Source organism: Acartia tonsa, chromosome 1 (assembly GCF_053477335.1).
Source record: "Acartia tonsa isolate MP-2025a chromosome 1, ASM5347733v1, whole genome shotgun sequence".
Lineage (NCBI taxonomy): Eukaryota > Metazoa > Arthropoda > Copepoda > Calanoida > Acartiidae > Acartia > Acartia tonsa.
In genome coordinates, this window is record NC_137260.1 from 4,388,778 (window position 1) to 4,414,544 (window position 25,767).

Genomic DNA, 25,767 nt, shown 5'->3' on the forward strand with positions numbered 1-25,767 from the left:
TAGATCCCTGATGTTAACAATTATCAATGCTTAAAATAATAACAGAAATAACAAAAAAAGATCAACTTTAGTTTTAGTTTCGTTTCATATCAAATACTTAACAAATATCTGCATTAATAAAGTATTTTAAGAACCTACATAATGTCATTTTTAACTTGGGAGTGGTTGGATACACTTGGAACTTGAAAATGAATAAAAAATAATGTTGTTCCATTTAGAATGGGAAACCATCTTGTTGCAATAGCTCCATCTCAGATATCCCCTGTGGAACACTATATACCAGACATACAGGTATAGGTTATAGTAGAGCCCCGCAGGGGTTAGTTTTATAGGCAATAAAAGAGTCCCGTAGGGCTAAGTTTTATGTGAGAATAGCCATAAATCTTGTTACTATAGCTCAATCCAAGATATCCCCTGTGGAACACTATATACCAGACATACAGGTATAGGTTATAGTAGAGCCCCGCAGGGGTTAGTTTTATAGGCAATAAAAGAGTCCCGTAGGGCTAAGTTTTATGTGAGAATAGCCATAAATCTTGTTACTATAGCTCAATCCAAGATATCCCCTGTGGAACACTATATACCAGACATACAGGTATAGGTTATAGTAGAGCCCCGCAGGGGTTAGTTTTATAGGCAATAAAAGAGTCCCGTAGGGCTAAGTTTTATGTGAGAATAGCCATAAATCTTGTTACTATAGCTCAATCCAAGATATCCCCTGTGGAACACTATATACCAGACATACAGGTATAGGTTATAGTAGAGCCCCGCAGGGGTTAGTTTTATAGGCAATAAAAGAGTCCCGTAGGGCTAAGTTTTATGTGAGAATAGCCATAAATCTTGTTACTATAGCTCAATCCAAGATATCCCCTGTGGAACACTATATACCAGACATACAGGTATAGGTTATAGTAGAGCCCCGCAGGGGTTAGTTTTATAGGCAATAAAAGAGTCCCGTAGGGCTAAGTTTTATGTGAGAATAGCCATAAATCTTGTTACTATAGCTCAATCCAAGATATCCCCTGTGGAACACTATATACCAGACATACAGGTATAGGTTATAGTAGAGCCCCGCAGGGGTTAGTTTTATAGGCAATAAAAGAGTCCCGTAGGGCTAAGTTTTATGTGAGAATAGCCATAAATCTTGTTACTATAGCTCAATCCAAGATATCCCCTGTGGAACACTATATACCAGACATACAGGTATAGGTTATAGTAGAGCCCCGCAGGGGTTAGTTTTATAGGCAATAAAAGAGTCCCGTAGGGCTAAGTTTTATGTGAGAATAGCCATAAATCTTGTTACTATAGCTCAATCCAAGATATCCCCTGTGGAACACTATATACCAGACATACAGGTATAGGTTATAGTAGATCTCCGCAGGGGTTAGTTTTATAGGCAATAAAAGAGTCCCGTAGGGCTAAGTTTTATGTGAGAATAGCCATAAATCTTGTTACTATAGCTCAATCCAAGATATCCCCTGTGGAACACTATATACCAGACATACAGGTATAGGTTATAGTAGATCTCCGCAGGGGTTAGTTTTATAGGCAATAAAAGAGTCCCGTAGGGCTAAGTTTTATGTGAGAATAGCCATAAATCTTGTTACTATAGCTCAATCCAAGATATCCCCTGTGGAACACTATATACCAGACATACAGGTATAGGTTATAGTAGAGCCCCGCAGGGGTTAGTTTTATGTTAGATTAGGTCCTAATTGAGCCCTGTAGGGTTAGGTTTTAGGTTGTAATAGGCACTGATCTTGTTACTATAGCTCCACAACCAGATATCTCCTGTAGTACACTTTCTACCAGACATACAGGTATAGGTTTTAGTAGAGCCCCGCAGGGGTTAGTTTTATTTTAAATTAGGTCATAAAAGACCCCTGTTGGGCTAAGTTTTATGTTAGAATAGACTCAAATCTTGTACCTATAGCTCCATCTCAGATTTCCCCTGTGGAACACTATATACCAGACATACAGGTATAGGATATCATATATTAGTGCCCCGCAGGAGGGGTTAATTTTATTTTAAATTAGGTCATACTTGAGCCCTGTAGGGTTAGGTTTTAGGTTATAATAGGCACTTATCTTGTTACTATAGCTCCACAACAAGATATTATCCCATGTTTAACACTATAATATACCAGATATACAGGTATAGGTTATATTAGTGCCCCGCAGGGGTTAGTTTTATTTTAAATTAGGTAATAATTGAGCCCTGTAGGGTTAGGTTTTATGTTAGAATAGGCACAAATCTCGTTAATATCCTACATACATCCTGTAGAACATTATATACCAGACATACAGGTATAGGTTATAGTAGAGCCCCGCAGGGGTTAGTTTTATTTTAAATTAGGTAATAATTGAGCCCTGTAGGGTTAGGTTTTATGTTAGAATAGGCACAAATCTCGTTAATATCCTACATACATCCTGTAGAACATTATATACCAGACATACAGGTATAGGTTATAGTAGAGCCCCGCAGGGGTTATTTTTATTTTAAATTAGGTCATACTTGAGCCCTGTAGGGTTAGGTTTTAGGTTATAATAGGCACTTATCTTGTTACTATAGCTCCACAACAAGATATTATCCCATGTTTAACACTATAATATACCAGATATACAGGTATAGGTTATATTAGTGCCCCGCAGGGGTTAGTTTTATTTTAAATTAGGTAATAATTGAGCCCTGTAGGGTTAGGTTTTATGTTAGAATAGGCACAAATCTCGTTAATATCCTACATACATCCTGTAGAACATTATATACCAGACATACAGGTATAGGTTATAGTAGAGCCCCGCAGGGGTTAGTTTTATTTTAAATTAGGTAATAATTGAGCCCTGTAGGGTTAGGTTTTATGTTAGAATAGGCACAAATCTCGTTAATATCCTACATACATCCTGTAGAACATTATATACCAGACATACAGGTATAGGTTATAGTAGAGCCCCGCAGGGGTTAGTTTTATTTTAAATTAGGTAATAATTGAGCCCTGTAGGGTTAGGTTTTATGTTAGAATAGGCACAAATCTCGTTAATATCCTACATACATCCTGTAGAACATTATATACTAGACATACAGGTATAGGTTATAGTAGAGCCCCGCAGGGGTTAGTTTTATTTTAAATTAGGTCATAATTTAGCCCTGATATAGGGTTTAGGTTTTATGTTAGAATAGGCACAAATCTCGTTAATATCCTACATATATCCTGTGGAACACTATATACCAGACATACAGGTATAGGTTATAGTAGTGCCTCGCAGGGGTTAGTTTTATTTTAGAATAGGTTGTATTAGAGCCCCGTAGGGTTAGGTTTTATGTTAGAATAGGCACAAATCTCTTTAATATCCTACATATATCCTGTAGAACATTATATACCAGATATTAGGTATAGGTTTTAGTAGTGCCCTACAGGGGTTAGGTTTATGCTAAATAAAATTAGGTTATAATAGAGCCCTGTAGGGTTAGGTTTAAGGTTATAATTAGCACAAATATTGTTACGGATACCTAAGTTAATCTATATTTAGAATGATATAGAATATGAAGTAAGCGTTGGATCAACTCGATTCTTTAAAGTTGCAAGATGCCGCCATTTATTTTATGATTATTTAGAATGATATAGAATATGAAGTAAGCCTTGGATCAACTCGATTCTTTAAATTAGCGAGATGCCGCCATTTATTTTATGATTATTTAGAATGATATAGAATATGAAGTAAGCCTTGGATCAACTCGATTCTTCAAAGTTGCAAAATGCCGCGCAAAAGGCGGAAATGTAGTTGTCAAGGTAGGTTATTCTATTGATTGATTGATTGAATATCTATAATATTGTTACCTATCAAGGAATATATCAAGTTTTTATTTTGGGAGGGGGATACAAAATGTCAATATAATATGGGGGGAGGGGGGGGGGGATAAATTCAAGCTGACTGGGTTTGGGTGATGAATTGGCGCACGAAAAGCGTAAAAATTATTTTTGTTTTGTTGTATTTTTAAAAATAAAATCATTTGTAAATGGTCGACAAAGCCCCCCATCCCCCTCCCTTTCCTCAAGAACTCCAATAGGCCTCTAGGGGTATAGCCGTTTGATTTTAATAAACCTTAAGCTTCACAACTATGTATGACATTTATATCCTTTTTTTTACCCAGAGCTATCGATTTTTTTTAATTAATGACATTTTAACATAATTAAAAAAGAGCAAATACCTGAACAAAATTCATAAAGTCTTATAATTACCTTCTTCTAAAAACCCTTTTGCAATATTTTTTTTTGTACTTTTACTTTGTACAAAATTCTAAATAGTTCTTTCTTCTTATTCAAGCATCCCCCCCCCCCCCCCCATCTCTTATTTTATAATAAGTTGAGTAAAAAGTGGGTATAGTGTTTTTATATATTTAGGTAAGGTTAGGTTTGGTTATATTGGGTAATGGTGTAGCCCTGCAGGGTTAGGGCCTCCAGCTGGGGTTCTAAAGAAAATAAATATCCCACTCCTTATTTTAAAGATTTTTGTGATTTTTTTAAATAGCTAGTCGGTGCTTTTATTAAGTAGTAGATGCAAAATTATCCATAGAATTTAGCTATGCAATCGTTTTTTTTTTGTAGAAGTTTTTTTAAATTAAGTTGGTTTTAAGGTAGGTACTAAAACGCAACATAAAGAGAAGAAAATAGACAAACAAAAATAATAATATCTTTGATTTGACACCTTACTTTTTTAATTCTGTTGCGTAATTATTGAACAAATCTATTTTGTTGAACCCTGGTGAATCAAAACCTCGAATTTTAGCATCTCGTCACGAATGGGTTAAAACAGAATCACAAAAGTTAGGACACATTCTTTATTTCAAGTAAGAGTTGTTGCTGTGCTCGCTAGGTACTTTTAATATTTTTTTAGTTATGTAATTGTGCCATTAAAATTGATACCCAATCTTTTTTTAGGTTTTCGTAATCCATGATCCAAACCTACCAATGAAAGCCTATATGGAAAGATTACAAGAGCTTAATAGGTATTACATTTAAAAAGCGAATCTTTTCTATAATTAGGTTCGGTCCGTCCGTCCGTCGTACGTCACAGACAATTAGCTCTTTTCGTTAATTTAAACAGGTTAAAATTGTCCTATCGATTCCAAACTTTGCATGGTGATTCCTATAACAGTTAGGTACTATTTAGAAAGCGTAGCAATTCTATAATCATTACCAGAATGTCCATACATTAATTTTAAATATGTTGATTTTTTGACTTTTTTAACAACAAATTTTTATGTGATAAAATTATCCGATTGATTTGTTTTTTGGAATACTACTTCCTAGGACAACAAAGTACAATGTCATGAGCGAAGCATATCTATAATCAAGACCTTAAATTGTAAGTATGTCCTTTAAAAATATCCTGTATTTACGCAGTTTTTCAACAAATTTACTTACAATTTTGTTTCTACTTTTATACATTTTTATTCTGATTATTCAGTTCTGACACTCTACAATTGTTATTGTTTGTTTGTCCTACCGTTTCAGAGCTTCGCTTTTATGGATGTTGTCATCCTTGTTTTTTTTAGGTCATAGAGCTTAATATCTTGTAAAATATTAAAAATATTGATTGATTTTAAGTTAAGAACTTTGTTGATTAAATAGATTTAGATTATACGTGGATATTATGATAGGGGAAAAATTGTCGTCAATTTAGGTTGCGTGGTTACCTATATTTTCACCGACTCATGAATTAAAAATATTTTTATGGAATTTAGGTTAAAAAGGGTAGTTGCACGAAGAGCATTTAAACTTGAATTTAGTGAACTGCATATTTTTTTTCAGTTTAATAGTTTAAACTACCTAAAATTACCTTTTTTGGATATATGTAGCATAAATGTCTGTCCTGTTTTCACAAAAACAGCATGATGACTATTTTGGTTAAATTGATTGCTATTTATTTTAAGACCAAAATTATATATGATAATGGTATTCTTGTAACTTATGCTTGCAATCAAACTTGTTACATGCACTTTATGCAACTATCGCTTTTGTTTAATGAAATATTTTATTTTAGAATTTTGTTGCCAACCTTTAACTGTTTGAGTTTTACTAAAGTGATGAGGAATGAAAAAGCTGGTTTTATTATCAGACAATATATTAAATACACAGTGTATGACAGGTATGATTCAGGAAGGGAGGGGATATTGGGCTGATTACACCACTAGTCCCCAAAGTTTTATAACAACTTTTTCCTAATCGTTGACTTATTAACCTTACGGACTTTTATTGAATTTTGATTGGTTGGTTCATTTAGTTGATTGAAACACTAATTGTAATCTACAGATTGGGTAGTTTTGTGTATCATCATTGGGGATGTAATCAATTTATCCTGGGTATGTTTATAAATAGAATAGGTAGGGAGATGACAATGGACTGTAAATTTACTGGTCCATATTGTTGGCCTAAAAACTTTGGGGACTTTTTATCAAACCTTGATTGGGTTGCTTTTAACTTTTCCACTTATAATTTTTGTGATTTTGTTTCCATCATGGCTTTGAAACCGATAAATATCCGCTGGCCTAAAACCGGTTCTCAGTCAAACTGAAAAATCATGTATCTTATCGTATAATAAACAATTTTCTACGAATAATAAAAAATGTTTTAATCTTATAAAGTTATAATTGTACATTTTATATTCTTAGGTTAAGTACGAGACCATTTTTATCATCCATAGAAAAGAAATGGATAGCCTTCCAATTAATGTCTGCAGTTGACCAGGTAAGGCTAGTCCAGTATCGCTTCGAAACCGATTAATAACTGGTGGATTAGAACCGGTTCTCAGCCATACTGAAAAATTTTGTCTAGCATCGTATTATATCCAGTTTTCTACGAATATAAAAAATACCTACTATCAGAAGATTAAAAAAAATTTTTAGCCCTTGCCTTTGGCATCTCGGGGCAAAAAACTGGTTTAATCTTATGATTGTACATTTTTATATCCACGGAAAGCTGTTAATTTTTAATAATTTAAAAATAAGCACAGTGATAAATTATGGATGGCAATTGAAAGGTTAGAATCTGAGCTTTTAATTATACGGATTACGATTTTGTATGCGTTGTGTATCATAACTGTTTTGTCAAATGTGCTTATTAAGTCAAACTGTTATTAATAATGACCCATTTCATATTTGGTCATGATTAAAGAACAGATTTGCTTTATAAGAGCATTTGACTAAACGGTTACACACAAAGACCCCCTTTATTTATTTTAGGCCCACGGGCTTGGAGTATGCCATGGAGATATTAAGTTGGAGAACATAATGTTAACCTCCTGGGGTTGGCTCCTGCTCACAGACTTTGCTCCATTCAAACCAACCTTTCTGCCAGAGGATAATCCGGCAGACTATTCATACTTTTTCGATACATCCAGGTAGTGATTTATTGCAACTGAGACAATGAAAGTCCAACTACTGAACCGTATGAAATCTCCATTTTATGCAAGCTTCATGAATGTCACTGGAATATTTTATTTTTTAATTCAAGTCTTAGGATGGATTTAGGCTATTTTCTGTCTTTCCTACCCATTCGTATATTGCAGCCGCTAGTATAATATAAAGTAGTAACGTTTCTTTATCTGAAGCTCAAGATCTCGAAAATTCCTAAACTGAATGGGTTGACTTTTCATAGAAGCTTTACGAATGTCTTTTGGTTGTTTTATGATATTTTTCTGACCTACTAGAGGCTAAGGTAAAGGAAGTAGTAGATTATAATACATAGGAAGGACCTATAAACTTTTTTTCACTTACTTTAACATGAAAAACTAATGTAAGCAACACTCTCATATTTTTGCTAGGCGTCGAACCTGTTACCTGGCACCAGAACGGTTCCGTAGCCGCGGCTACAGCCTGGACCAAGCAACCAGTATCAGTTCTAACAGCAGCGGAACTAACCTGGCCTCACAAACTGGGGTAAGCACTAGGGTTGGGCCGGATATCCGTCCGGTTACCGGATATTGAAACTATCCGGATTACGGATATCCGGCTGATTTTTACTGCCGGATAACCGGTTATCCGGCCGGATATCCGGTAATTTGCCGGATATCGAGCGTTGGCCAGATATCCGGCCGGTTACCGGATATCCGGTATCCGGCCAAAAAAAGTATCCAGCCCAACCCTTGTAAGGACAGGGAGGAATATTTTGCTGTAAATCACTAGAACCTGTAGTTTTTTTTTAACACTTTCGCTCATTCGTTGGCTGAATAACTTTGGATACATTATATGAAATCTTTTTATAAACTTACAGTGTGAGTACAACTATTTATGCTTATTAGTTAAATCTACAGAAGGAGAAATTTTGTTTATCGTAATAGGGTGACGGGGGGGCCGGGTAGTTTATCAATAAATTCTTTATCCATTGTCTTACTCAAAAAACAAAAAAGAATGTCCTAAATAATCAACAATTTTGCCCTTTTTTTCATCTGAAAAATAATTCATACTAATTTTGAACAAATTTGAAAACACGGATTGAATAACGTGAACAAAATAATTCTTTGTAGAATAAAGAATAGTTATATTTTGCATCGTATTCCACGGATATTAAAATGATAAATGATAAGAGGGGCTGAAGGGCCGGGCTAACCAAACTGGGGTATTAATTTTGTGATTTTTATTTAAATTTGCATGGAAAATTGTCTGTAATAGGAATGTACAATACATAATTTTTCAATATGGCGGAGAATTAGTACTAATCCAGCGGATTTGGTTTCGAAGCCATACTGGAAAATGATACTAAATAGAATTTAAAACACGAAGAAGAACAATATAATTCTTTTAAAAATGAATAGATTAAAACTATGGCCCTTTTTAAAAGTACAATAAAAGCAAAAGTATCACAAAGTAAGTAACGTGATAAAATTTGAATACACCTTTTATCGTCACAAAATGCAATGTTATGGAAAATCTGTAAAGGCTTTTTTGAAACTTTCCTTTTTTTATAATAGCGTTAAAATGCAAAAAATGCAAAAAAAAAAGCTTTTGAAGTTACTCTTTTTAAATAATAACTTTATTGATTAGGTTAAATGCTTTTTTTATTTTTTTTTAAATGCCTCTTTAGAACGTTTTCCTAAAAATCTACGAAAATTATTGTTGAAAATCTTTTGATAAGACAAAAAAAAATATTACTTGTGCACTAGTGTAATGGGTATAGAATACGTGGATATATTGACCTCATTTATTGGTCAGTTTGTTTATTCAGTAGGAGTTGAGGGGATGGGATAAAGGGGTTGGATGGGAGGGAATAGTTATTTTAGCCAGCTGGGAGTACATGAAATTCTTGTGCAACATCTAAGAAATAATTTATTGATTGCATTTTTTTACACAGTTTAAAATCCCAAATTAAATCTAAACACCCTTAATTCAAAATTGGTCGAATTTATGCTATTTAACATTTTGAATAAAATTTTTTTCATGCATAATACATATTTTATACAAAATATATGGTCCAAAAAAAATTTTGTAGGGCTTTAAAATATTTTTCCTTAGATAATTTGTACAATTGTAGGTCTTTAAAGGATTTTTTTTGAAAATATTAGGTAATTGTTTGATTCATTTATTATTAATATGTAAGAGTTCACGAGTACTTATAAACAAGGATGACATCTACAATAAAAGCAAGGACAAAGTAACATCAACATATAGGCGCAGCTCTTTTATTGTTGAAAAAATACATCATTTTGTATAAAAATGTCACAAAATAGCTTAAAACCAGGATAATTAAGTAGTTTTGTCATACTTGTGTTTCTAGACTTATTACATTATACCTTATCGTTACAGGAATCGTTATTCTAAAAAATTCTGCTAAAAATAAAAAAAGGAATCAAATCTTCTTTCTCTAAATGAATTTGTAGATGTGAAGTTGCGATACTTAATCTTTTTATGTAAGCTTTTTTATCGGCTTTTTATTCCATTTAATAATATATTTTTTGTAAATACTTTAAACAATTGAAAATTAAACATGAGAAATATTGTGTTTCTTTCGAGTTTATATGACACTGAGAATTAAAGTTTAGTTTTGACCTAAACATTTTAGTCTTTCCTGTTCAACTAAAGTAATAAAGTTAGATTTTATGAACGGCTAGACCGATCTTCACATAATTTTCAGGGAAGTTTAGTATAGGTTCAGGACGGGTTGTAAACAATCTTAAGGGGGGTTAATACAATAACCCCTCTTGTAAGATATAGGAATTCCTGTCTTTTAAATCTCTAAGTTTAGATTGAAGCACTTCAAGGCAATGGGTGAAGTTAATTAGGCGAGAAACCCAAATTGTACAAAATATGTTTTGTTAATATGATTTTTGGGGCTTCTTGTAATATTTTTCAATGGAAGTTTTATAATTTAGGTTATTAAATTTTGTTATTATATAAATGTCACCAAGACCCTAATTTTTTTAATTAACAAAAGATTTTATTTTATGGCTTTTTAAGTTGAAGTTTATTCAATTGATTAGATTTGCTATAACTTATTTTATTAGAAACTGTGATGTATAGTCCCTTTCTTCCTGACTTGAGAGCAATGTATGTATTTTGTATATTAGCTTTTAGTTCTTGTGTCAACCGTTTCGGAGCAAGACCTTTGCTCTGCAACTCGGCACGAACCCAAAAGTGAATACTTGCTATTATATTTAATATTATTATTGTATGTTTAACTTGTCTTGAATTAATACACTTTATTAGAATATTTAGTTGTTTGTTCTTGCTATTACTACACGTCATTTTGGCGCAGTAGTGTAGTACGAATCTATAGCTCAGATTTTCTTTTAATTGTATTATTTCTTTGCTTTTGGTTTTTGTTCAGGATGTTTGCAGTGACCAGGATGGACATTGCTGAGTGGAGGAAGATGTCTCAGGAGGAGAAGGATGTGTATATGGTTGTGTATAAGGATGTGTATATGGTTCATGCGATTAATGCTCTTAGGACTAAAATTGATAATGTGGCGGTGGAGTTGGGTGGGCGTATAGCGCCCCTGGAGACTAGCATTCAAGAGTTGACGGATAATGTTACTACTAGTGCTGCGGTTACTGGACTGGCTACTCGTATGGACGATTTAGAAGATCGCCTTAATAAGGTGGTGGTGCCTAGTGTTGATAATGATATCAAAACCGAGAATGTGACGGTTGTTGATGAGTTTATGACTGGCCAGCAGCGAATTTTGGATAGAATTGCCCAGCAGAATAGTTTGAATACCCAGCAGAATAGTTTGAATAACTCTATGCCTTGGCAGAGGACGGCTGGAGGATCTGTACCAGAGGAGAAGCCTAAATTGTTTGCTAGTGGTTCTCGAACTATTTTTGGTGGAATGCAAGATCATGAAGATAAGATCGAAGCTCGAACTGCTAATGAAAAATTTTGTTTCCTTGAACAAGAAAGTTTGGTGGTGTTGCCAACACTTTCTATGGACAATTTCAAAGCTCCAATTGCTAATGAAAAATTTTGTTTCCTTGAACAAGAAAGTTTGGTGGTGTTGCCAAACAGGTTAGGGGGGGGAGAGTGTATAGGTGGAGAGGACCAGGTAACAGTCAAGGAGATGGTGAACCAGGTCGAACCTCTGGAGGAGGAGAGACATGTGATGCTGGACCAGGTCGAATTCCTGGACCAGTTATGCTTGAAGAATGGAGAGATGGTGAACCAGGTCGAACCCCTGGTGAAGGAGAGATATGTGATGGTTAAGAACACCATGTCACCATTCTGTCCATTGAAGGACACCACGACACCATCCTGTCTAGTGAAGGACAACATGTGGGTGGAGGACACCAACATAATGTCCAGGGAAAGATATGTGCCGCCCTGGACATGTACTATGTTGGTGGAGGACACCATGAAAGGGGAAAAGGTGCCGCCCTGGACATTGCAGGACAACATGTGGGTGGAGGACACCAACATAATGTCCAGGGAAAGATATGTGCCGCCCTGGACATGTACTATGTTGGTGGAGGACACCAAGAAAGGGGAAAAGGTGCCGCCCTGGACATGTATCAGCAGGGAGAGAAGGATAGACATGTGTTGTTAAAAAATACATCCTTTTATAGTTTGTTTTTACAGGGAGACGAGGACAGTTGAGTATTGTTAAAAATTGTTAAAAATGTCTCTCTACAGTTTATTCCTTTCTACAATTTGCAGGGAAGCAAGGATTACATGTATTGTAAACAAGGACAGACGTATATTGTTAGACATGTATTTCTTTCTATAGCTCATTCAGGACAGACGTGTATTGATTAAACGAGTATTTCTTTCTACAATTTGCAGGGAAGAAGGATTTTCTCTACAGTTTTGGATTGTATCAGCAGGATATACATGTACTACGGCGATTTGACGGCGGTGTGGCGGCGATCGATTTTTGTAGTTTTGCAATTAAGATATCTATAATTGAATAAGTTTTGTATCTGATAGATTTGACGGCTTATAAAAATGTATAGAAGTTGTGCTTCTGGAAGTATTTTTATTGAGAAAATAAAACTCATTATTTGTGGAGCAACTTTTTCTATAATGAACGAAAATTTATCTGCTATTGTTATATCCATGTATATTACTGATCTAACTTGGAGATGTTATGTTACAAATCATATAGATTATTTGTGGAGCAACTTTTTCTAGAATGAACGAAAATTTATCTGCTATTGTTATATCCCTGTATATTACTAATCTTACTCGATTTTTTGGGAATGAACGTCAATTTATTTTCCATTGTTGTATCCATTGCTAATCAATGTAGATCTCTGATATTATTCGAATTAGTGGGATAAATGTTAATTTATCTGCCATTGTGGTGTCCATGCACAAGGTTAGAATTTATAACATATAATTTGGAAAGCGCTGACATTGTTTAAATAATAAGGAGAGAAACGAAGCAACTCTATAAAGTTTGTGATGGAAAATAATTTGATTTATGGTAATTATTTGAATTCTGGAAATATAACATTTTGTTAACTATTGAATACGAGTTTATGAGATTATGTTATTATGAAAATCAAAATATATGCATTTATTTTTTTTTGTTTTGTTACACTGGAATTGGATATTTGGATATATTTATTTTTGTTTCAGACTATTGTGGTGTCTAACAGAGATAAGAATAATAAAAAAAATTGAAGATGGATTAATTTCAACAAAAATAGGAATACAATTTTGTAAAATTGTTAATGGAAGAAAATTGATTTTATTAAATGTTAAAATCGTGATTTTATGAAAATTGGATAAAAATTTGAAATTAGATACTTTAAAAGGTATTAGAATTTTGATGAAGGGCTGTAAATTGTTTTAAAAGTTGAGTCAGTTATTATGGTTCTAAGTATTTAATTTTAAAACAATTATATTGCGGTTTATGTATAAATAAGAGTAAAGCTACTCTTAAGTTTATATGTATGGAAACAAAATATTTTGAATATGGTTAAAATGTGCTATGAATAATAACGATTGTACTTGCGTGAAGATAGATATGTGATCTTTGATCTGTGATATATTATTCATAGTACGAAATTTCTATTATAGATAGAACAGAAATTTTGTTTGTTTTGTTTTTGAATTTACGTTGATTTGGATTGATACATACTTGTCATCATGATCAGTAGAATGTGATATTTGATTGGTGGGCGGAATTTTTGTGGATTTAACTAGATTTATTTTAAACAATTAAATGGCGATTTAAGATTGGAATGCATAACTCAGCAAAAATTTTTAATGAAGCAAAAATTGTTATTCAGTATTTGATTATGATGTGAGAAAGAGAGAGAGAGAGAGAGTGAGTGAGAGATATGTGTGTAGAATTGGATTGTACAATGGACATATTATATGTGGATTAATTATGATATGTGTGCAGAATTGAAATGGACATATTATATATATATGAATAAATTATCAGAAATATTTGTATAGTAGGAAATGAATGTTATTGGAAATATTTGTATGGAGAGAAGAGAAAACTTGTTGATGTGTGTACAATGGATATATTATTTATGGATGTAGAGAAAACTTGTTGATGTGTGTACAATGGATATATTATTTATGGATGTTTGTTGAAAATAAAACTTTGTGCAAGTTTTGACAATAGATCTATTATATATAGGATTGTGTAGGGAAGAGATGTCTATTGTGTATATCTATATCCAATGATGGGTGATGCAATATAGATTAATACTAAATGTGTTGTTTAGACTTGGTGGTTAAATGTGCAAGTTTAGTTTGACTTATATATGACTTCTATTGTAATTGAAACGTTTTCGGATATGATGTATAAAAACAAAGATGACAGCATCCGTAAAAACGAAGCAATGGAATGGCAGGACAAATGGACATCAACACTTGTGTAGTGTCAAAATTAAATAATCAGAATATACGCGTATAAGATTCAATGCAAAATTGTAAGCAAATTTGTTTGTAATAAACAAGGAAGACAACATTAATAAAAGCGAAGTATTGAATGGTAGGACAAACGAACATCAACACTTGCATAGTGTCAGAACTGAATAATTTTTGTAAAAAACAAGGAAGACAACATTAACAAAAGCGAAGCATTGAATGGTAGGACAAACGAACATCAACACTTGTATAGTGTTTCAATGCAAAATTGTAAGCAAATTTGTTTGTAATAAACAAGGAAGACAACATTAATAAAAGCGAAGTATTGAATGGTAGGACAAACGAACATCAACACTTGCATAGTGTCAGAACTGAATAATTTTTGTAAAAAACAAGGAAGACAACATTAACAAAAGCGAAGCATTGAATGGTAGGACAAACGAACATCAACACTTGTATAGTGTCAAAACTGAGAAAATAAGTGTATAAGAGTCGATGTAAAATTGTAAGTAAATTTGTTAAAAAGAACTGATTGATACAGATTGATGTTTTACTTACATTTTATGAACTTGCTTATAGAGTGGCTTCGCTTGTAAACCGCTTAACACGTAGCACATCTACTTGTCGTTGGGTAGGTGATAGGTTTAAATCTCGGTCTGACACTGAGTCATAACTAACAAAGTTAAAAATGGTTCTCACTGCTACTATATCAGATACTTGAAGTAAATGAAGTAAATAGTTAGAAGTAAATAGTTAGAGTGAGGGAATGCCTTGGGCTAAAACAGGCGCAATTCAATACCATGCACAGTTAAAATTTCTCGAAAAAGGTTGTGCATCTCAGAGTGTTGGTTGTCTGAAGGGTGATTGGATGCTTGACACTGTAATCATAAAATATTGTACTTTGTTGTCCCAGAAATCAATATACATCAAAACAATCAGATAAATAGATCATATGAAATTATTGACACCGCAATCATAAAGTATTGTGCTTTGTTGTCCCAGGAATCAATATACACCGAATCAATCGGATAATTAGATCATATAAAATTATTGGATAATTAGATATTTTAACTGTTTCGATTATAATGTTGAATTTTGTTGTTCCCGGAATTAGTATACAATCGGATAATTAGATCATATAGAAATTTGTGGTCAAATCAACATGTTTACAAATGGAAGTACGGACGTCATAGAAATGATTATAGTGTTGCTACGTTTTCTAAATTGTACCTATCTGCTGCAGAAATCACCATGTAAAGTTCGAAATACAAAAAGTAGATAGATGTAAAGTATGGATGGGCGGACCGAATCTAATTATAGAAAAAAACAAATATATCAATAACACAGGGTGGTGAATCAAAATGGTCGTATGGATGGGCGGACCAAACCTAATTATAGGAGAAGCAATTATATAAATAACACAGGGTGGTGAATCAAATTGCACTCAAACTTGAAATTGAAACATTATGTGTTGCTCAATTTTGGATGAATCAAATTAAAGTGAATAGATGTGGGCGGATTTCAATCTATTTAAAAACTTGGAATATAATGAACGTATTGCGAAAGTTTTGGTGGATCAGAATAAAATGGAAGAATATTGAGGGGCGGATTGAAATCTACTAAAACTTGGAATTATAATGGATGTGTTAAGTTATTGTTTAAGCTTAAATTTTATTAAGGACACTCGATATAGAATAGTATATATTGCGATTTAGTGATGTTGATTCAGCAAAATTATTTATGAAGCTTAGAATTTCATGAAGCAAAATTGTTATAATGCATTAGATATTTGAGTGGAGTTGTCTCTTTTCATGGAGAAGGGGGGTGGGCAATAATTTGGCAAGGAAAGTTTGCACTGTCTCTCGGAGTTGGTATGCGCAAGATGGGGTGGTGCAGAGAGGTAGCAGCAATGATGAGCAGGAGTTGGGCGTTGTATGCGCAAAAGTTGAGCTGCGCAAGAAAGTGCTCTCAGGTATAGAGAAAAATAGTTAGTTGTGCTTCAACTTTCAAGATTCTAATACATAAAAATAGTTGTGGATGATATAAGTTATTATTCAGATATTTCATTGAATAATTAGGTAAATTTTTTACTGTATTAGACTAATATATTGTATTAAGAATTATTTTTATGTTGCTCGATTATTGACAAACATTTGATTAATATTATATTTCTTAATACATTTTTAAGAAGACATGTTGAAATTTTATTTGTTAAGTGATAACATTTAAGTATGGCATCTAAAATAATTGTATTATGTTTTAGATTGGTCGAAAAGAGGAGTAGTTGTGGTGGTTGAGATACAGTATTACCTGTTGGTGAGTTTCAGTTTGTTAAGATTTTAATGATGTTCAATATTGATATACATTTGATTAATGTTATATATACTAATACATGTTAAAGACATTATTTTATTTTGTTGAGTGAAAATAAAATATGTATTAAATAAGTTTTGGCATCTAAAATGATTGTATTTTGTTTTAGATCGGCCGCAAGAGAAGTAGTTGGTGGTGACTGAAATATAGTTTTGAATTTGGCCATTGTTTTGTGTTGACATTGGTATTATTTGTAGGTGAGTGATTTGTTTTGTTTTATGATATAGTTAAAAGGTGTGAGAGAGAGTGGAGGCTGGTATATGATACACTTTGCTCTGACCGATTATATGTTGAATTGTTGGTGGAGAGAGAGTGGAGGCTGGTACAGGATACACTATGGTACATGACCGATTATATGTTGAATTTTATCGATATTAAGGGAGCATTATTTATGATTGTTTAGTAATTGGGTCAGTAATATTGTGAAACATGCTATTGCTGCTGTAGAATCTGTTTATAGATTAGATGTGAAGTCTGTTGAAGTTCAGAATGCTAAACAGGAAGCTAAACAATAATGCGGTCAAGAAGCTTGGAGTATCACCAGGAAGGTAGATATTAAGTTCAAGGTTCCTGTATTCTCTGGCAACTATAAGGAGATTTAGTGATCATGAAAAGTACCTGAAGCTAACAACTGAGTGCTTGCACAAAACTCCAAAGGAAGCCTGTGCTGGATTGACAACATATTTAGAATGTATGGAGCTGCTGGAGTTTATGGATTTACTAATATTCTGTCTATTGTGCAACAGAATATGTTTCCTCATGATGTACTAGAGCTGATGATGTTACAGATTAAATACTTGCAAACAATGATTGATGAAGCTATCTTTGAGCTTGAATATGATATCTTGCAAACAATGATTGATGAAGCTATCTTTGAGCTTGAATATGATATCTCTATATATGGGAAGACTATTACTGATCTTGGCAAGAAGAGTCTTAAATCAACCAGTAGTGGCAAATCATATGCAACTAATGATAGTACTGGTGATAGTGATGATCATAATCCTACTGAAGTAAGTCAATCTGTTGGTACTGGTGATAGTGATAATCATAATCCTACTGAAGCAAGTCAATCTGTTGATACTGTTGTTGCAACCCTTTCTCAACCTGTTATAAGTACTCCAATCAACAGTCCAACTGCTGCCAAGGAGAAGAAAAGTAATTTAGATTTATAGATTGCTAGATTTATAATAACTGTTGAAAAGTTTTGAAGACTTGGAGGTGTTAAATTTAAGCATTTAAGCAACAGTTGTGGATAATAAGACGTCGGAGAGTAGTTTTGAAGCTTAATTTGAAAATTGAGGATTCGTATGTCAAGGATAATGAAATAACATTGAGTTAAATGAAATATGTTGATATTGTAACATTTTGAACAGATGTGCACAGTGTGCCAGAATAACGTAAATAAATGCACAGTGAGTCAGGTAGATACAAAGAGCTAAACGAATTATGTTGATATTTATTTTGAACAGATGTGCACAGTGTGTCAGGATGATGCAAATAAATGCACAGTGAGTCAGGTAGCTACAAAGAGATGTATTTACAGTTGTCAAAATGAGAAGTATTTAGTTGATAGATAATAATAAACAGAGATATACACCATGGGCTAGAAGCTATTGTGAAGTTGTGCAGAATTTTAAAATAGCATGCATTGTATCTTAAATATATTTATGACTGATAAAACGGATATTTGTAAGTTGTTAATACAGTGGGCAGTCAAAGTATAATGCTGGTTAGTGAAATTTTAGCTGTTCTAAAGAAGGCGGGGCTTAAAGATGATGTGGCTGTTGTAGATTTGACTGCCAGGTTGGATATCTTACTTGTCAATAGCTGGTGTTTTTGTCGATAGTTAGTATTGAAAAACGAAATGCATCAGATTTTGAATCAATCTATGGCGAAGGTTTTGGTTGCTTTTGTTCGGCTGCAGTTTTCTCTGTGTTTGTTGTTTCTGTTCATTGTTTTCAACGTTATCATTGGTTGGAGTGTCGACAGTAGCATCATTGTTATAACGAAAATCATTGGCAGTTTCTGTATTTTGAATGACATGTCGATTTTTGGATTCTAACAGAGATGTTAATAACAGTTATTGTGGTTGTCATTATTAGGCTTAAGTCATGCCTGACTATGCAATAGATATAATCTCCTGGATGATAAATGTGAACAGCAGTTCTGATTTTTGACCTGAGACCTCAAACATTTGGCAGGTTTGGCTACTAGAATGGTTGAGTTAGATGCTCGGTTGGCTAACCTGCAGGATCAGCAACGTATTTTGAATCAGGAAAGGGTGAATTTTGGGAAGTAGCTAGAGTCGATGCTAGAAAGGATTCGATTCCAATTTTTTGAAGAGATTGGAGGCTTCTTGTGGTGGAGGTGAATGGCTGTTGTGTTGTTTGAGAAAATCACAGTTGCTAAGTGGAAACCAGTTTATAACTAAGTTTATAACTAAGCTAAGGTCAACTGGTATGGTTATATCGTTTGTGGTGTTGTAGCATTGGTATGGTTATGTCATTTGTGATGGATTGATGGATATGAATGATACTACTATTATCAAGAAAAATTTGGCAAAAGAAAATGAATATTATGATCAATGATTATGAATAATTATAGTTTTATGTGTGTTAATTCATATTTTATTTTATTTTATGTATTAAATATTTGTTGAGGCAGTAGTAGTCTCGAAAAGGTTCAAAATTAATGTTTTATATTAATGCTCTATAATGCCATGTTTTAAATCTGATGGTTATATGTTAATCAGTGTTTTTTTTATATCATGCATTTATAATAACTATGTTAATCAATGTTTTGTATGTTAATCAATGCATTATATGTTAATCAATGCATTTTCAGTGATTATATATTAATCAATGTTTTTTTTTAAAAAAAATATTAAAAAGAAACAAAAAAAAAAAAAAAACACATAAAGAAAAAAGGAATATATAAAAAAAAAAAAAAAAACACAAAAGAGTTCTAAGGAACCAAAATAATAAAAAAATGTATATGAAGTGTTTAAAGATCTGGAAATAAAATAAAAAAAAAAATAAAATAAAAATATGGCAGGTGTCATACCAGATCAATTATTATCTATTTAATAAGCATTCAATGCTACTTATAATAACGTTAGTTACGTGCAATAAACATATTGTTATATTCAATCTGAAATATTACAGTTTTGAAATCCATGTTCATGTGAAAGCCAGGGAGAAATGTGATGTATAGTCCCTTTCTTCCTGACTTGAGAGCAATGTATGTATTTTGTATATTAGCTTTTAGTTCTTGTGTCAACCGTTTCGGAGCAAGACCTTTGCTCTGCAACTCGGCACGAACCCAAAAGTGAATACTTGCTATTATATTTAATATTATTATTGTATGTTTAACTTGTCTTGAATTAATACACTTTATTAGAATATTTAGTTGTTTGTTCTTGCTATTACTACACGTCAACTGTATGGGTTTTCAAAAGAATTAATATTTGGTTCACTGCTTAATCTTTATAGGGCTTTTTGCTTTCAATAGAAGTCAAATAGGGTTTTAGTAGGGAAGCTACTACATAACTTACTTTGTCTGTCTGTCCTATGACTATAGGGAAACTAAGTTTTCTCGGCCTCTACTTAAGATAGTCGTCGGAAATGTTTTGTGATGATTATTATCACGGTCATTAAGCCACTTTTCTTTTATCTGATTTTCAATGATATTTTGATTCTACTTTAAAAAAAATCATCAATACGTTTTTTTTCGGTATTTCTTGATATTTTTTATTTGTATACTTTGCTACTTGTGGATTTTGTCATCCTTTTATTTGAAATCATGTTAAGAAACCCAAACTAAATTTTTCCATCTTAGAGTTCATAGTAAGAAGTACATAGCTTTTATGGCTTTTTTTCATTTTAGTAGATTCATGGACTTTTTAAAAAATATAAAAAATCTATTGATATTGGCGCGGCTGCAATTCATGACACTGCAACAACAGGTCTAACCGCCAAGGATAACTACTCCTTTTCTATCCATGCATCCGGGATATCATAATAAAAGTTAACAGACAATCTATCTCTTAGTTGCACGAACTTTGTCTGGAAGTCCTAATTTTGCATGTAAATGAGTCACACATATTCATGGGTCAAAAAAGGATTTATTATTACTTAGATCTTTCAAAAGATTATTTTGTACTCTAATAAAGTGAAACTTTTAGGTGGCTAAAATGATAATATCCCACATTCACCTTCTTTACCCCATCCCCTAACCTCCTACTGGATGAACGCACTGTCTATGAATGATGTCCATGTTAGCAACCTAAATGATGTCCATGTTAGCAACCTAAATGGCAATTTTTCCCCTGTCCTAAAATCCACGTGTATTCTATATATCCATTGGGCCAATACATTCTTAACACACTTTTTTTTGTCAAGAGCCTGATAAAGTATTACTATCTACCAGCGTTGCGGAGCCGTTTGATTTTGGTGCGGCTCCGGCTCCGACCTAAAATTAAGAAAAACTCGACATATTTTTTCCCCCACGTCTATTTTTGACTTTTGAAGGTTTTAAAAGTTAAATTTTTGATAAAAATGGACTTGAAAAACTTAAAATGGCATTTGCACATGACAAAACAGAGTTAGGTACCAAATTAAAATTTATGAAATAAATCTCTTTATTTATCTAGTCCGTAGCCGGAGCCGTTTTTTTAACGAAAATTACGGCTCTGGCAAAATATGGCGGCTCCCGGCTCCGGCTCCGCAACACTGCTATTTACTGTTTTTTCCCGGGTTGGTCCAGACTCAAGCCCGAGCCCCCCCCCCCCCCCCCCACAAACACACACTTTCTTTACTTTTAATTGTACTAGCGGCTACGCCCCCTAGAAGCCTCTAGGGGCACTGCACTGGTAGGGGAAGGAAAAGTCGACCTCATCCTATTAAATTTTAGTTTCAAAAGCGTTATAAAAATTTTTTTTGTGGAAGAGGGGGTGAAGACACCCCCTCGAAAAATAGTTTAAAACCATCCCAGGACCTGTAAGAAGCTTCACTGTAAAGAAGAACAATATTAGTTCAGCCATTAGCGAGATCCTTCGGGACAGACAAAAAACGCTTACTACTTTATATAATAGGACAGGACAGATACATATTGGCTTTTTCAGTGTATTTAAATCCGTCAAATTTCTCACAAACTACAGTTAGAAGGTTTTGTCTGACTCTTCGTAATATATTTTTCTGACTAAATAAAATCTTTTTATGTCTTTAGATTTTTTATGTTCAATTGCATAACCTTGCATTAAAAGGTTTAATTTAGTAAAGTATAAAAATGGATGTAGGATATATTGACAGGGGAAAATTGTTAACCCAAGCAAAGATTAATCTAGGCCTAATTTATTGGTCAGTTCGTTCGTCCAGTAGGAGATGAGGGAATGTAAAGGAGGTAGATGCGGGTATCATTGTTATAGCCAGCTGAGAGCATCACTTTATCAGAGTACACAAAAAGCTGGTACAATATCCAAATATTAATATATTGATTAGGAAGGTTTTTTTTAAGGTGTTTAAGGGCCTTATCTATAGGTTAGATCGTTCATCCAGTAGTAGTGGAGGGGATTTGGTAAAGGAGGCGGATGTGGGGTATCGTTATTTTAGCCAGCTACAAGTGTAAGATCCAAGTAATACTATATTGATTAGTATGAAATATTTTGTTTTAGACTTCAGTTGAAGAGCATTGTGAGGATTTATTGAAACCTACGGCTGTCGGATTAGGAATAGGTAATAGTTATTATTTGTATCGTATTACAGGCAGGTTCCGAGTTTAGTAAAATGAAAAATTTTAAGATTAAAACCAATTTTGTTAACCCCGAGAGGCCGAAGGCCCTGTCATACAAAACTATTATTAGTTTTATGATTTTTATTTTATTATTCGTGGAAATTATATAATGCAGGATTTTTAGTATGGCCGAGAACCGGTTCTAGTTAAACGGATATTAATCGATTTCGATGCCATACTGGAAAAAGAAGTTTGTTGAAGCTTCATGAAAATTTTTTAATATATTTCAATGGAACCTGATAATGATTGTTTAAATGCAATGAAAGGGAAAGATTACTTGTATTATCCTTTTTTCTTAGCAATAAAGAATTTTTTGGCGCATTCCCTTAAAGTGTATTTTCGAGCACCCCACCCAACTTCTTTTTAAAGAAAATAAATTGAAAATAAAGAAAGGGGGTAGTTTTTAGGCTGTTTATTACTTTTGGTTAGTTTAGGTTAGGTTATATTGGGTATATAGTAGTTTAGTTAAGACACTGGGGAAACCCAGCCCCCCCCCCCCTAAAAAATGTTATCAGAAGTAAGTGGTAGGGGTTTAGTGCTCAGGATTCTTTGAGGGATAGTAGAACTTTTTCTAAAAAAATGTGTTCAAAGAAAAGAATAATAGAATATTTTTACCTAAAGCTTTAGAAATTAGGTATTTAGAATTTAAATCATTTATGAATACAATACTTACCTATGATTTATCTGTACTTTTCATATTTATCTATATTACAAAGTAGCTTGATGTCTGTCCGTCCGACTGATGCTTAAGATCTCGTTAAACACTGAACCGATTTGATTCTACTCTTCAGGGAATATATCTACTATACTGGTCTTGTGGTGATTTTAAGCTCTTTTCTTAGGGGGTGGGACACAACCCAACCTTTCCAAAAACCAAAAAATCACTGGAGCTTTAATTTTCTTTAATTACTAGAGACTAGGGACGAAGACGTAATTGAAATATATTGCAAGGATAAAATGTGGAACCTTTTTTCCAGTATGGCTTCGAAACCGATTAATATCCACTGGACTAGAACCGGTTCTCAGCCATACTGAAACATTTTATTACAGACAATTTTCCACGAATATTAAAAAAAAAGTCATAAAATTAAAACCAACTTATAAGTTTTAATTATATGTATAATATTTTATATTATTATTCACGGAAAGCTGTCTATAATACGATGCGATAAAAAAAACTATTATTATCCAGGTGAGTTAACCCCTGCTATGGACGTGTTCAGCCTTGGTTGTGCGTTGACAGAATTATTTACAGATGGAGCACCTCCATTTGACTTTTCACAACTTTTATCTTACAGGTAAAATTCAATAGATGTATTACCCTAGATGATGTCTGTCTGTCACTCTCCGTACGTCCGCCTGTCCTTCCTTTAGCCACGTGTTATGGGGAAACGTGATTTTCTCGGATCTTATTCAAGATGGGCGGCTAAAACTTATTATCAACATTCCAATGCTTATTGAGCATAATTAACATAAATAAAGGCATAAACTCACTCACCTCGCATTATAAAAAGCTTGTTCTGAAACAGGTACATCTGATGATTTCTTATACATTGATTTCTGTGATATATCCCGACTTATAGATCATTTAAACAACAAAGTAAGACGACATTCTGGCCATCCTGATTATGACTTATTCTTGACTATTTATGGAACTGTTCTGTAGATATAGCTTTATGACTTAATGTATGGAACTGTTCTGAAGATTTATTATTGTAACTTTGCTTGTACTTTGATTGACAGCTAATGTTGTATCTTCTTTACCTAAACAAAGAACACATTAGTGTTGATCAGCGTCCCCCTTCTTTTCAGGTAAAGGTTCTGAAGATATTGGTGATTCTGTGTATGATATTCTCCGAAGCAATGAAGTAAAGTTGTACACTCTATTTGTCATTGTAGGTGACGAAGCTGTAAGATTGAGTGGAGGATGCATTAAAGAATTATCATGAGCAGGGTCAGCAAAAACATCATTGGTATCAATATCTTCCTCAATTTCTATGTTGTCTGAATAATCCCAATAAAGAGAAGAATCATTCGATTTTTGAGATTGATTATCTGTTTGATCTAACAAGTTTTCTTGTGTTGAAGAATGTCGTGGTTTTGACTGATAAGTTTCACTATTATCTGATATTTGTTGGTTTTCTGAATCTGTTAAAGTTCCATCGATTTGCGGGATAATATCTTTTTGTTTATTATACATTGAAGAAATCTTTTTTTTTGCTTCTGTACTCTGTTTCCTTGTAGATGCTCTTAATATAGGTTGTTCATTTGCATAACTAATATTTTCCAAAGATCTAGTTCTATTTAAATCACGAGCAGCTACAACTCTTTGATGTTGAATTTTTCTTTCAAGATTTTCATATAACTGAGGTTTATGCTTTTCTTGTTGTTGGGTTCTGATATGTGCTTGATAATCTGAATAAGTACTTTCTGTAGCTCTTGTATCAATAACTCTTTTCACGTCAGTATCATCATTTTCCTCATTGTCAGAATCTGATCTGATAGGATTCCAAAAATTAATTTTCTTAGGCATGGTTTGTTGTTTTGGTTGTTGAGGTAAAAATTGGTTAGTTACATAAATTCTGTCTTTGTCTGTTACATATTGTTTTGATCTGATATTGGCCTTGTTTGTATGTGAATGTATAACTTTTTGAATTGTTACCTTTTCTTCATTTCTGTCTGATACTATGAACACATCATTGGCTTTGTGTTTGTCATATTTACCTCTAATCAATACCATGTCTCCCGGTTTTGGATCGTTATGTACTTGTTCTGGAATTTTTCTGTTGTTTATATCATTCTGCTTATTTCTAACTTCTAATTGTTCTTTTTTTATTTTTGAATAATCTAAGTTGAGATTTTTGCCTGTAAACATATCTCTGTTGAAATGAATTTCAAAAGCCGAGATTTGCCCTTTTCTTCGTAATTTAGTGTTTACATTTTCAACAGCCAATTGAAGTGTAGTATTTGATACAGGTCTTCCATCTGGTTCGATTCTTTTCAATTCTTGTTCCAATTCTATACAAGCCTTGTCAATAACAGCGTTACTGTTTTTGTTAAACACATCAGTTTTGATTACCTCTATGTTGAGTTTATTCAAATCTGGATCTTTCTTGTCTGAAAGAGGACTGAAACCTGTGCCATTATCCACTCTGATTGAACAATTTCCCGCCAATTTCATAGCCATAATTGTGTCAATGATGGCTTTCTTCAATTCTTGATGATTTTCATTCTTTATAATTCTGGCGGCCTTATATGAGCTAAAATTATCTCTGATAGTGAA

The 25,767-nt window shown here is 33.2% G+C and overlaps 1 protein-coding gene and 1 long non-coding RNA gene across 3 annotated transcripts in view; both read left to right on the forward strand.

Moving 5' to 3' along the window:
* Window positions 1-25,767, forward strand: part of Vps15 (vacuolar protein sorting 15) — a 60,642-nt gene that overhangs the window by 317 nt on the left and 34,558 nt on the right. For both annotated transcript variants that reach the window (XM_080178391.1, XM_080178451.1), the window contains exons 2-10: window positions 219-291; window positions 3,699-3,788; window positions 4,938-5,005; window positions 6,043-6,147; window positions 6,671-6,746; window positions 7,241-7,398; window positions 7,822-7,936; window positions 22,366-22,426; window positions 23,677-23,782. In XM_080178391.1, the coding sequence (XP_080034517.1) occupies window positions 220-291; window positions 3,699-3,788; window positions 4,938-5,005; window positions 6,043-6,147; window positions 6,671-6,746; window positions 7,241-7,398; window positions 7,822-7,936; window positions 22,366-22,426; window positions 23,677-23,782 (851 nt within the window). In that variant the 5' untranslated portion in view covers window position 219. The remainder of the gene's footprint in view (window positions 1-218; window positions 292-3,698; window positions 3,789-4,937; window positions 5,006-6,042; window positions 6,148-6,670; window positions 6,747-7,240; window positions 7,399-7,821; window positions 7,937-22,365; window positions 22,427-23,676; window positions 23,783-25,767) is intronic.
* LOC145333060 (uncharacterized) lies at window positions 16,159-16,924 on the forward strand. The gene is made up of 3 exons (XR_013884443.1): window positions 16,159-16,290; window positions 16,582-16,634; window positions 16,801-16,924. It is a non-coding gene; the product is annotated as an uncharacterized LOC145333060 (long non-coding RNA).